Source organism: Botrytis porri (assembly GCF_014898465.1).
Source record: "Botrytis porri strain MUCL 3234 chromosome Unknown BPOR_005, whole genome shotgun sequence".
NCBI lineage: Eukaryota > Fungi > Ascomycota > Leotiomycetes > Helotiales > Sclerotiniaceae > Botrytis > Botrytis porri.
In genome coordinates this window covers 47932-61540 of record NW_024066079.1, presented here as the reverse complement: position 1 = coordinate 61540, position 13609 = coordinate 47932, and the positions used below count along the sequence as shown (strand labels likewise).

The 13609-nt window shown below is 35.1% G+C and overlaps 4 protein-coding genes across 4 annotated transcripts; 3 read left to right on the top strand and 1 right to left on the bottom strand.

Moving 5' to 3' along the window:
• Window positions 1–637: 637 nt before the first annotated feature.
• On the top strand, window positions 638–1919 carry EAF01_003792 (uncharacterized protein; the record flags this gene model as incomplete). Its single annotated transcript, XM_038912046.1, has 3 exons — window positions 638–1111; window positions 1183–1801; window positions 1888–1919. 3 exons carry the CDS (start codon window positions 638–640, stop codon window positions 1917–1919), a joined length of 1125 nt encoding a protein of 374 aa, XP_038771730.1.
• Window positions 1920–3273: 1354 nt separating this feature from the next.
• EAF01_003791 (uncharacterized protein) lies at window positions 3274–6074 on the top strand (the record flags this gene model as incomplete). The annotated part of the gene is made up of 4 exons (XM_038912045.1): window positions 3274–3276; window positions 3348–3825; window positions 3902–5248; window positions 5302–6074. 4 exons carry the CDS (start codon window positions 3274–3276, stop codon window positions 6072–6074), a joined length of 2601 nt encoding a protein of 866 aa, XP_038771729.1.
• Window positions 6075–6338: 264 nt separating this feature from the next.
• EAF01_003790 (uncharacterized protein) lies at window positions 6339–7139 on the bottom strand (the record flags this gene model as incomplete). Its single annotated transcript, XM_038912044.1, has 3 exons — window positions 6339–6573; window positions 6696–6775; window positions 6831–7139. 3 exons carry the CDS (start codon window positions 7137–7139, stop codon window positions 6339–6341), a joined length of 624 nt encoding a protein of 207 aa, XP_038771728.1.
• A 1082-nt stretch (window positions 7140–8221) lies between these two features.
• On the top strand, window positions 8222–10015 carry EAF01_003789 (uncharacterized protein). Its single transcript, XM_038912043.1, has 2 exons — window positions 8222–8929; window positions 8981–10015. Exons 1-2 carry the CDS (start codon window positions 8708–8710, stop codon window positions 9791–9793), a joined length of 1035 nt encoding a protein of 344 aa, XP_038771727.1. The 5' UTR covers window positions 8222–8707; the 3' UTR covers window positions 9794–10015.
• The last annotated feature ends 3594 nt before the right edge of the window (window positions 10016–13609 follow it).

Below are 13609 nucleotides of genomic sequence, written 5' to 3'. Positions count from 1 at the left end.
AAATATAACATTTAAGTGTTCTTAACGAAGTACTGAAATTTGAGGTTTTGGAAACACGTTATTAAATTGAGTGCATTCTCATATGAGAAAAATGATGATTGAGGACTTTGTTTGCTCTGAACAATGTAACATTCTGAGACTGAGGCTGAGACTGAGCAAAGCTTCCGGTACATTATGATAAAAGAATGAATGATCGAATATTTTGAATCGTACTAAGAGAGATGATATTATATAATTTCACACTCATTCTATTCAGGCCCTAACAAAGAGAGAAATAGGTCCTAGGTATTCAGGGAGCCAGGTAGCAGGCTCTACGTAACCGAAATAAGAGGCGGGAATTGAGTATTATTCAAAAGGACTTCAATAAATTACATCTCTTTTTGATATCATATTATAAATACAGATAGTCCTAATATTTTGATCATAGAGGCAGGTGGGTTCTAAGGTAAGCAAGCCAAGCCGCCAACAACCCCGCATTTCTTTTAGGCCCCCGAGGCCCCCCCAAACTAGCTTCCCCGCATAGCATCAACTTAGCTTTGATGTCCTTCATGCCCTTGGAGCTCCATATTCATTGAATCCTACCTACCCAGCAATTCATCAACCACAACTTGGCAACTATTCAGGAAATCTAACTATCATGGCACAAAAATTACGTTTAGCAGTTTCCCAATCTCACACACTCTCCACAACATCTGCCAGTCTTGCTGCCCTCTCTGAAATAGCAGAACAAGCTGCGACAAAATCAATTGATTTGATCCTATTTCCAGAAGCATATTTAGGCGGTTACCCTCGCACGGCAACATTTGGCGCAGTAGTCGGAGCTCGAGATTCAAAAGGTCGTGAACAGTTCCTGCACTATTACAAAGATGCAGTCGATTTAGGAGATACACCAGAAGGCGCAGGAAGGAAATGGGTGAACAAAGAACTCGAGGATAGAGATGATGGAAAACGCGGAGATGGCACAAGAGAGGAACTGGAAAGAATCGCAAGAGATACTGATGTATTCATTGTGACAGGAGTAGTTGAGAGATGTGGTGGAAGTTTATATTGTGGTGTTGTGTATGTTTGTCCAAAGTTTGGAATGATTGGAAAAAGGAGAAAGGTCATGCCGGTATGACAGTTCCTCTTTGTCGTCATTATCTGGAGAGAGTGGTCATTTGCAATCGATACTAATGGTAACAGACTGGCATCGAAAGGCTCATATGGGGTCAAGGACAGCCTTCATCATTGAGAGCGGTTACAACCACGATCAGAGGGGTGAGACTTACGCTTGCGGCTGCGATATGCTGGGAAAACTACATGCCTTTGTTACGACAATCCCTTTATAGCCAAAATGTCAATTTATATTTAGCCCCCACAGCAGATGCAAAGGATACCTGGCTACCATTGATGCGAACAATTGCATGCGAGGGTAGATGCGTGGTATTAAGTGCGAATCAATGTATGAAGAGATCGAATCTTCCAAACTGGATTACTGGAAACTATAAAGATGACGGCGCTATTGAAGATGGCCATGCGGATGGTTATAGGCATGCTCAATCTAAATCAAGGAGGAAATCCATTCTAACGGATGATGGATGTGAGATTGCGCTCCCACAGAGGGTAGAAGGAATACCAGAAATCACAGAAACCCACAAAAAGGATACATCTGATTTCGTATGTAGAGGTGGTTCCTGTGTCATTTCGCCTTTGGGTGATGTTCTTGCGGGTCCGATATGGGATGATGATAATGGCTTACTCTCTGTTGACGTTGATTTTGAGGATTGCTTGAGGGGCAGATTGAATCTGGAAGTTGGTGGAAGTTATTCAAGATTTGTCGTCAACATCTTTAAGTTCTGCTATTGAGCCTGCTAACAAGTCCAAGGAATGATGCTTTCAAACTTACAGTTGAAGGATTGGATCTGAGCCCTCCACCTTGATATTGCCTGTAGATGGCATCAGCAACATGCATTAACATAGTAACGGTGATGTATAGGCACATCTTAACCTGTTGCATGTGGTATGGTTTTCAGGGTAGGAAAATCGCATTGATCTGATCCTAGGGTAGTAGATCTATCAAGATATCTATCTACCGATCTATCAATTTATGTGGGCGAACTTGATTCACCAGCCACAAAATACTCTTTCCTAGAGCTCACCGTTGATGATTCAAGTCATGGGTAGTCCATTTCCAGAAAATCTTTCATGGCGCAGCAAGCAATATCATGACCTCACTGTGTTACATTAACCACGATGTTCCGTGTATTCGTTTGTGTCATTGACCACTTAAAGGCAAGGAATATGTATGGTTTACTTGTTGAAGATCGATTATCGCATGTTTGAGGTACAAAATCTCAAATTAGGTAAGAATCGCGCTCTGTCAGATGTGATTATCCTTGTATGATTCGCAAACAGGGTTCGGCACATCGAAATCATTGGCACATCAAAGCTGTACTTCGGAAAGCTAGTCAATTATTGGGAAGATTACCGAACGTGGAAGCCAGGTCTTGGTGTTGTCTAGACATGATATACCATTTGACGTCCACTTACGTAGTAATGAGCTTGAACGAGGTAACGTACCCGTCGTGCCTGCCACTTTTTCAAATTTTACAAAGTATTCTCTACCAAACTCAAATTTAGCCAAATTATCAAATTCTCTCGGAAACATTTCGTTGCATGGATAATCGTACGTCAGCCTCAAAGTCAATTCTGCCGAAAACCAAGTACTTTGATCAAGTGTTTGAAGTGTGGCTATGTCACATGAAAGCATCTGTAGCTGAATACCTAGTACGGAGTCCTACCTAGGGTATGATGTTTGATGTAGTGATGTGGCTAACACTCGTTTGATGTAAGTTAATCATTATTCTGTACTCTGACGGAGCACAAAGTACATGCAGAGTAGGGGATATGGACGCACAACCAGTTAAACTATTTTCAATCTGAAATTTACTATTGATTATCACACTGCACTTGTGCCATCCGTGCTCAACCAGCTAGCCAACTGCGGAAATAATTCAGTCCAAAGAAATTGGTTTAATCCTTCCTTTCGGTCTAATTAAGCCCAAGCTAGAAGTTAATCAATCAAATCGTGCAAGTGCGAGTGCGGGGGCGACGAAGCTCAGTATTGTTGTTATTGAATTGATAAAAAATTGGTCTGGTCATTTATTTACTTCAATCCACATCCATATCACATCACGATTAAAAGTCTTCACGAGAAATTATTCATACATCGAAAGATAGTGGCATTGCCAAAAAGACTCTTGTTTTTCATTTGCTTTTGCAATTGTCTCCAAGATGGTCAGTTCCTATTCAACTCTACATGATGCATCTGGGTCGAATGCGCAATTGCTGACTCAACACCCTCATAGTCTTCTTCTCAGAATGCAGGATCTGGAACATCTAATACTACATCAAGCTCTGCATCCAGTCTTGTATCCACTTTGATACCTGTTGCCGCTCTTGCTGTGGTATATATCATTGCATTCTTGGTCCTTCGCGCAAAATATTTACGTGTCTACCAACCTCGAACTTTCTTACCAACACTTCGCGAGGATGAAAGGACATCGCGGTTATCTGATAGCAAATTTGGCTGGCTTGCTCCATTCAGAAGTATTCCAGATGAACATGTTCTGGACCATCAATCCCTTGATGGTTACTTTTACCTTCGATTCTTTGGTTTGTTGACCAAGATATGTTTTGTTGGTTGTTGTATAACTTTCCCCATTCTATTTCCGGTCAATGCGACTGGTGGTGGCGGCCAAAAGGAGCTTGATATACTATCTTTCAGTAACGTAGTTGATAAGAATCGATACTATGCCCATACATTTGTTGCATGGATATTTCTCAGTCAGTATTCCTCGTATTTGTCTTTCTTTCTTCAGGTCTCTCCCACGTTTGTTTGAAAATCTGCTAACAATTTTAGGTTTCGTTATATTCATGATCACCAAAGAAACCATGTTCTTCATCAACGTTCGACACAACTATATGCTAGCCCCATTCAATGCGTCCAGAATTTCTTCCAAGACTGTACTCTTCACCTTTATCCCACAGGAACATTTGAATCAATCAGCATTAAAGGAGGCCCTTGGAGGAGATGCTGTCGTTGCTCGTATTTGGATGGCTAAAGATTGCGAGAAGCTCACGGAGAAAGTCGAAGAGCGAGATACCGATGCAATGAAGCTGGAAAATGCCGAAATCAAACTGATCAAAGCCGCAAATGATAGACGCCTTAAATGGGAAAAGAAATGGGCCAAGGCGGAAAAGAAAGGGAAGCCAAAACCAGCGCGAAAGACTGTGGATACCGAAGCTGCGCTTGTCTCTGAATGGATGAAGAAGACAGACCGACCAACACATCGTCTAGGGAAGATACCATTGATCGGAAAAAAGGTCGACACCATTGATTGGTCTCGAAACGAACTTCAAAAACTCATTCCAGAAATCGAAAAGGAGCAAGAAACTGTAGTGGGCCAAAGCGGGACATCACTCACTGCTGCCTTTGTTGAATTCAGATCCCAATTTGAAGCCAATTATGCATTTCAAAGATTCAGCGCAAAGGACCCCACCAAGTTGGACCCTAGAGCTATCGCAGTCAAACCCAAGGAAGTTATTTGGAAGAACCTTAAAATCAAGAAAACACAGAGAAAGATGAGGGTAATTGCTACTGCGACATTCTTGACTGCAATGATTATCTTTTGGTCGATTCCTGTTGCTGTTGTCGGTGCTATCAGCAACATCAACTATTTGACTGAAAAGGTTCCTTTCTTGTCATTCATTAACGATATCCCAAGTGTTATTCTTGGTGTCGTCACTGGTTTACTACCCTCAGTCGCATTATCAATCCTGATGGCTTTGGTACCCATCGTCTGCAGGTGGATGGCCAAACTTAGTGGTGAGGTGACAACACCAGCCGTGGAACTTAAATGCCAGAATTGGTATTTTGCATTCCAAGTCATACAAGTATTCTTGGTCACCACATTCTCATCTGGAGCGGCAGCTGTGGTATCCGAAATCATTGAGAATCCTTCTTCAGCTACCACGTTACTAGCTCAAAGTTTACCAAAAGCTTCTAACTTTTTTATATCTTACATCATTGTTCAAGGTCTTGGAATTGCAGCTGGAAACTTGATCAACATTGGCGCTCTGGTCATGTTAACCGTTGGTGGTAAGTTCCTTGATAAGTCGCCAAGAAAAATGTACAATCGATATATTACATTGGCTGGTCTCGGTTGGGGATCGTTATATCCGAAGTTTGCTTGTTTGGGAGTTATTGGTATGTTCATGTAGTCCTGAAAAACAAAATGTCCATTTCTAACAATAAATTAGCAATCTCTTATTCTTGCATCGCACCACTTGTTCTCGGATTTGCAACTATTGGGTTCGCCATTGTGTACCTTGCCGTCCGTTATAACATGTTCTTCGTTCTTTCCAACGACGTCGATACTCGAGGATCTTCGTATGCTAAAGCTCTGCAACAATTAATGGTCGGAGTCTACATTTCCGAAGTCTGTCTACTCGGTCTATTCGCCATTAATACGACCACAGGCCCAATTGTTCTCATGGGCGTTTTAATTTTCCTGACAGCTGTTTACCATGCTGTGATGCGTCATGCTTTGAAGCCTTTGACTATGTACCTTCCAAGGTCCACTGATGGTGATGATCAAGTTGCTTTATTCGAAACGCCATCAAACAACACTCACGAATATACCAAGTCTGCACTCCCACCCACACAGTCTGAAGGACGCGAAGAAGATGCCAAAAAGTCCAAGAAGGCTGCGATGCTTGGAAAATTGTTTGATCCAAGAAGATTCAAATCACACGCGCGTGCCAAGAAGTTTGTGACTAGTCGCGAGGAGCTTCCATCGTATGAAGAAGCTGTGGAGAACCAGGCTTACCTTGATCCCTCCATTACAAGCCCCCCGCAAACACTATGGATTGTTAGGGATGAAATGGGCATTAGTCAACACGAGGTTGAGGCAACGAGTGGAATAATCCCAATTAGTGACGAGCTTTCAACCTTCAATGAGAAGGGGAAGGTTGTCTGGAACCAAGACACAGTATTGCAGGCGCCAATTCGGGAAAAGAGAATCGATTATTGATCGTCAAACTCGTATCCAGCTCTATATGATGCATGGTCGGAAACATGGAGATATCACAACGTGTATTGGTGGATGAAGTGGTGTGGAGGAGTGTAATGATGAAGTTTTATGTTAGGAGAATATGGACATACCCAAATGATTATCGTTAGTGCTTGTTTGCTGCGCCATCTGCGTATGAATAACGTTTTGTAATTAATTATAATTTAATCTCTCGTCTGAAATCATAACTGTCTATCCATCTTTACATTTTCCAACCGGTGCGACTCATTTTATCTGACTCTCTGGGACCAATCTTAGGCAGCTATTTTGATCCCGGTCATAGACAAAGGCATGAATCTGACAGTCCCACTCCTTCATTGCTCGCTGAACAATAGGTTGCTGTCTTAACCATTCCACTTCAGACAGTACATAAAGTTCCGTGAAATGACGATTCCGTGATTGAGGCGATTGCGCAGGTGGTTCGAGTGCGTCGGACTCTTGATGAAGTTGGATGATATCACTGCATGTGTTAGTAGAATTCGTGTTGTCATAGGACTAGAAGTGAATGGAGAGTAGGTGATACAGAGGATGGGGAAGAAAGGTGGCACGTGAATAGATCTTGGCGGCACTGGGGAGAATTACCGATACCAATTGTTACTATCACTTTCTGATTCCTCAAGCAGATGACAATCATAGTGGCCACATATTATGATGTGTTGCACCTGATACCCATGACTTTAGCATTCGAGTTCCACTATATAGCAGGCTTGAACATACCTTTAGAACATCTACGGCCCATTCAATTGCACTTCCACTGCTTGTATCTCCAACGCTCACACGGTTTCCTAAGTTACGATGGACGAAAATCTCGGATCTCTTAACATTTGTGAGAGCATCAGTTTCTGATACTAGGGAATCAGAACACCCTATCCAGAGTACAGTTTCTTTTGGTTCTTGGGCATCAGTAGTTGAGTCCTGGGAAGGTGGAGGCGACGGTGGAGAAGAGGTTGATGGGTTGTTGAATTGGAGTAGATTCGCTGGAACAGATTGAACAGAGTAACGGAGGGAGGGGAGTGGAATTGTCATTTTCACGAATTTCTTTGGGTAAAAGTTTGATTGGAAGATATATGTTCAATCAAAGTTTCTGTGAGAGAGAGAGAAGGATGCAAAATTATTATTTTTCATCCAATTCTCAATGTATATGCAATGGTAAGTGATCACAAGACAGTGGAGATTCATGATGTTTAGAAAAGGTTAGACCATGAAAATGAGTCCTTAGCGGCTTAACGTGGGGTGACTTGTTACAAAAATCACGCCACATAGCATGCAGTATGAAGCTTAGTGAAAAGCTTGTTTTTGTCTCTCCCAGTAGAATTGATGGAGGATTTTGGAAAAATGGAATCTAAATGATATATGTGATAGGATTGGGAAGCCATTCGAAAAACGACATCAGGCTGTGTAGATCTGACTCGATAATGGTGGAAGAACAGAACAGAACAGAACAGAGTACAGTACAGAGTAGGAGAGTAGTATAGTCCCCAAAGTAGAGTGGGCGACACAAAGCGATGTATGAAGCGACAGCATGTGTTGTCGATGCTCCAAGACAAAATATGGGTTGCTATAGCCTGAAATTCATGCAGGTGGAAGGTAATTAATCAAGCTCCTTCCACCCTACTTCGTACATAAGGAACTCGCTCTCAATGCATGGGGACGTGACTGTATCGCCACCTTGGAGCTCCACACTGAACACTGAGATCAATTGTTCGAAAGAACTGTATTCATGCGGATTCGATGGGATATAACAGGCCAAGCAAGCGACATAAACCACGAGTGTTGTGCTTCTAGCAAGATATATGGCGGCGATGTCATTGTCTATCACCACCAAACGCAATTCCATACTAGGGAGATAGGATGGAATGGCACTATAAATCAAACGTTACGAGGGTTACCAGCTTGATTCTCACATTCTCACTACTAGGAAGAGATAGAGATGCTTAAGCATTACTCGGACCGGATTAATGTTTCAGAAAAGCTATTCAAGTAGAGAACTTGCCTTACGGACTTACCCGATACTCATGACAATTGGGGGCTAAATTCGCGTGGTAAAGTACTAAGAGAGATTCTTGGTCTTCCTTTCTAATTATGCATCAAATACCTATCTAGACATCATCGGCAACGTTCTCATGTGCTCGATGACTGAAAATTGAGATGCTTTTCCAAGTTTCTATCTACTTTCAGGTTGTTTTTGAAGATTTGGTTGGTTGGGGAATAGAAGTGTTTCAGAATGAAGATGAAGATGAAGATGTGATTGCTGGTGTGACAGACTGTACGCCGTACTCTGTTTCGGTGCATCAAGAACTATGTGGGGTGGAGATGCTAGACTTATTAATTATTTCCCCTCACTGAAAGTCGAAACCAACTCACTTCTTTACTATTCCGATTGACCTTATCGTCGCCCATTTGTCACTGATCTTTCTCACTGATCTTTCTTGTCCATTGTGATATGAAAGATCGTCCAATGGATTGCCACAAACATTGGAGGAACTAATTAATAAGTTGCACTCCAGAGAGAAATTTGTCATGATGGGGCTTTCTACGCTATTGCAATCAAAAATTCAACTCCTCATTGCTACCAACTCAATCTTTTTACCGCCATGACCTCTCCCTCTCCCTCTCCTGATGAGATTTTCGATAATTGGAGTGGAATAAAAGAAGATGATTTCTCCAAAACTATATACGAGACGTTTGGACTATCCAGCGATGATAATTATGTATATCGCGCTGAATCATTCGCCATGACATTATCACAAATTCAAGAAACCACTAGTACGGGAAAATTAAAGTATCACTACAAAGATCATGGCAAGGTTGTTCAGGTAGGCTGTTTCTATCCACGACTTGTAGATTGATGTTGACTGACTTCCAAGATACCACTCGCAGACATCGATGCCTATACTTCGATATTCTCTTCCAAGACTGATACATCTAAAGCTCTAGTAGCATTCTCCTCCAACGCAAAGAAAGGTTCACCTCGAGAATGGGTTGCGAATTACCTTCAATCTCACCGAATGGCACCTTCATATAAGATACCGAAAGCCAAAGCACAAATAAATCCATACTACGATATTTGGGCCCATACATGTCAGATGGTATCTTTCCTTGGACCGCTTCCCGATGCACATTATGCGGCTCCTGCCGCCTCAAAAATGACTCATCCTGTTCTCCCTGTTCTGTACCATCATTTTGGATGTGTCGTACCATCTTACGATTCTCTTTACATAATATCTCAACTTGTGGAAGAGTCAAAAGTCGATGGAGTTATTGATATGGCAAGTGGAAGTGGATATTGGACATATATGTTACGCCGAATGAAGGTGAAGGTCAACGCTGTTGATAACATGGCAAGTGAATATAGAATTATGTGGATACCTGATACTGAAAAGACAGATGGGGTGGAGTATTTGAGGAAGAATGCTGGAGGAAAGAATAAAATTTTATTAATGGTATACATGATTACAGCTGGGACATTTACGAAACGGGTGTTGAACGCTTATAAAGGGAATACAATTGTGGCAGTCGGAACACAAAACGCGAATCGATACACAGGATTTAGCGACTGTGGTATGGAAGAGTGGTTTCAGAAGGAGATGAATGATTGGGAGCTCACTTGTAGGATCGCAATGCCAAGTTTCGCAGGAAAGGATGAAGGGATGTTTGTATGGAAGAGGAGGCTTTTATGAGGTTTATGAAAATTGGTGAGGGTATGGAACTGGGCGAAACATATGGTGGATGTTGATATTTGATGGGATAGAAATGTATTGATGTCATAGAGGCATTCCATTCGATACTGGTATCGATCATGCTTCTGCGATGAATATTTGTATGATCCTTGGACAGTTGGTATTATTCTCATATAAATTTTCTGATCTGCTATCAAAATAGCTTGTAAGAGTTCTGACTTCGGCTTATCGTACACCATCTTATTTTGTAATAAAATCCCTACAAAATTGCTATTTTTCTATATAAATTAATTACTTTTATAATTTTTTAAAAAATATATGAATTTATTTGAAAACCAGGGGCCTGCGAGCCCCCGGACCCCTTGCTTTTCGAGAAAGTATTATTTAATAATTTTTTTTATTATAAATTTTAATTTCACTAAATATAATTTTAAATAGTAGTTGTATTAAGAGGTTACAGACGAAGTCGGTTTATATTGAGTAGACTTAGTAAGGCGTATATATATAAGATATAAGAATAAAAAGGATTATTTTATTCTATCTATTCTTTTCATATGAAAAAGAACTTACTAAATATATATACATATACTAATCTCATTTATATATGAAGTATATATATAGAGTAAAGTATAATATGTAATGTTATACTCCTAATTGTCAAGATACAGGTAAAGACTTATATTATACTACAAAAGTAAAAGGATTATAAAAGAATAAAGTTTTACTTATAGAAAATAGAATATATTAATAATTTATACCTGAGATATAAAAACAATTATAGATTATATAATCATTATTATAATAATATCCTCCATTCAAAGCAATTGATTTATAATTGTAATATAAATTATTCTAAATAATTAAATAAGATTAAAATACTTTAATTTCTAATATTGAATTAAAATGAACATTCTTAAGATTAATAATTAATTAATAAAACTTTTTAAATTTACCTCAATTTTATTTCAAAAATATACTTAATATAAGTATTAATAAAAGTTTAATAGAATTGAAAATAATAAATCTTTTAAAATCAATTTAAGTAAATAGATCTAGCTTATTTGAATTTGTTGGATAAAAAACAACAATTATATTTTCCTAATTATAAAGGTTTTCAATAGACTATTAAAATACTAAATAATATTTTTATTTGATTTAATAATAAGATCCGTTTTTATTATAATAATTAAGGATTTCTTTAAACTTTTATTATTCAATTCCTTTATATATTTTATTATCCCTTTCGAAAATTCGATCTTGATTTTTATATAATTTAATAATATTAATAATATCTCAATCTAATAATTCTAACAAGTAATAGAGTAATTGAAATAATAAATTATAAAATATTAAAAAGATTTTAAAACTAATTAAAAGTTAAAATAGATAAATATATTTATAAACCTTAGGAATTTTAAAAGAATTATTTTTATTATTATTATTTTTTAATAATAAATAATTAGTTCTTATAACGTAGTTTATTAGTGCATACATCATATCAGTACATGTACTACTTCAAAATTATACTAAAATCAGGGTTTTTTTAATATTGGTATTTTAATAATTAATCATTATTTTTTGAAAAAAATGTATAATAAAAATTATAATTTTTATATAAATATTTTTATTATATTTTAAAAAAGATTGAAATTGTTACGATTTTCGTTACAAAAAAACTTTCTTTAAAATAACTATTATATTAAATTATATTTCTAATAATTGATTAGAAATTCTTATTATTTATATAAATAACTATAAAGTTTTTTAGGAAAAATCAAATTATATTAATAAATAAAGAAAGTGTACAGTTACGCATAGACGAATTTTTTATGTAAAATGAGTGGTGTATGTACTAATATAATATATGTACTGATAAACTACGTTATTCTTTATACTTACTTATACTTTATTATCTTTATTATAAAGAAAAGTATTAATATAAGTTTTGTTAATATAATTTTTATATTTTTGAATTAATTGAATTATACGTGCTTTTAATTTAATTAAAATAAAATTAAATAGATTTACAATTTTGTTGACTTTAAGGAACTTTTTTTTTTAATATGATAGGTTTGATAAAATAAATATAAATAGCTTCATGTTAAATTGTAAATGGAAATTGTAATTAGTAAAGAATAAAAAGATATCAGTGATCTTTAATATAATCACATTGTTTAATATAAATTTTATAAGTGAAAATTAATTAGATTAATTATTTTAATAAAAGTTTATAAAGACTTGAAGATATTATTCAATTATAGTATTGATTCTTTTTATTTAATTATTAAATTTAGGATAAAATAAAGAAGAATGTTTTAAAGTAGTTAATAAATATTTAAATGAATGTTTTCAAAATTTGAAAACGAATTATAAGTTTTTATTAGATATATTATATAGATAATAAATTCTTTTAATAAATCAATTTACAAGCTTTTCTATAAACAACCTTATAATCAATATGAAATAATATATTTTGATTAAGTGATAAATGATTATAATATTAAATTACTACTTTTTTTTGTAATATTTATTATTTAATAATAATATAATATAATTAATAGAGATAACGTAGTTTATTAGTGAGCGGGTTATATTAGTAAACGGGTCACTTGAAAACACATCAAAATTAGGCCTTTTTTAATATTCTTATTTTAATAATTAATTATTATTTTGAAAAAAAGAAAAGAATTTTCAATAATAATAAAAAATCAGCTTTCTATAAATCTAGTTTTTTTTATAAATATTTCTATTATATTCTAAAAAAAATAGAAATTGTTATGATTTTCGTTATAGAAAAGTTATTTTTATAATAACTATTATAATAATTTAATTTTTCAATAAATAATTAGATTTTTATGATATTTATATAATTAAATTTCAATATTTTCAAATTTCTTTAAATTATATTATTATATAAAGAAAGTATATAATTATATATAGATAAATTTTGTATATAAAATGAGGTGATCTGTTCATTTATATAATTTGCTCATTAATAAACCATATTATCGAATCAAAGATAGAATAATATTAATCGGAATTTAAGGAATTTAAGTATAATAAGATAAAAAGCTTTTATTTAGAAATAAAATTAATAAGTTTATATAAATATTTTAATTTTCTTTAATATATTGGATTATTAATATATACGAGAAACAAGATCGATAGTTTTGATATAATCAAAATGTTTAGTTAATCTGATTAAATATATTTAGTATATAATTTATATATAGAATTCAATAAAAAGGTGAATAAAAAGGTGGTAATAATAAAAGATCTTGTTATTTATTAGTCTAAAATTTTATAAGATAATTCGAAAGTCTTTTCAAAATCTAATAGTTAATAACAAGTATAAAGGTTTCGAAATATTATATATATAATATTAATCAATTGGAATAATTTATATACTTTATTAATAAAATCATTAATCGACTTGTTAATATTAGAGATAATTATGTTTATTAGAATTAGAATTAAATCTAAGTTATTATTTGCTTATCGAATAATATTTTTGAATATAACATAGTTTATTAATGCGTATACTATATCAATGCGTACACTACTTTTACTTCAATTTACACTTTTCAATCTCAACATACGATTTATTAATCATTTATTATATAATTGAATAATAAAAAAGGGAGAATACTTTTAGCTATTGAAGCTATTGAAAAAGATAAAAAACTCCTAATTCGAAAGGCTGTTAAGCTATATAATATTATATATATAATATTTATTTGAAGAATAAATAAAACAATTTCTGTAATTGAATTTTAATTATAAAATCTGAAATTTATTAAAATAAAAGAGTAAATA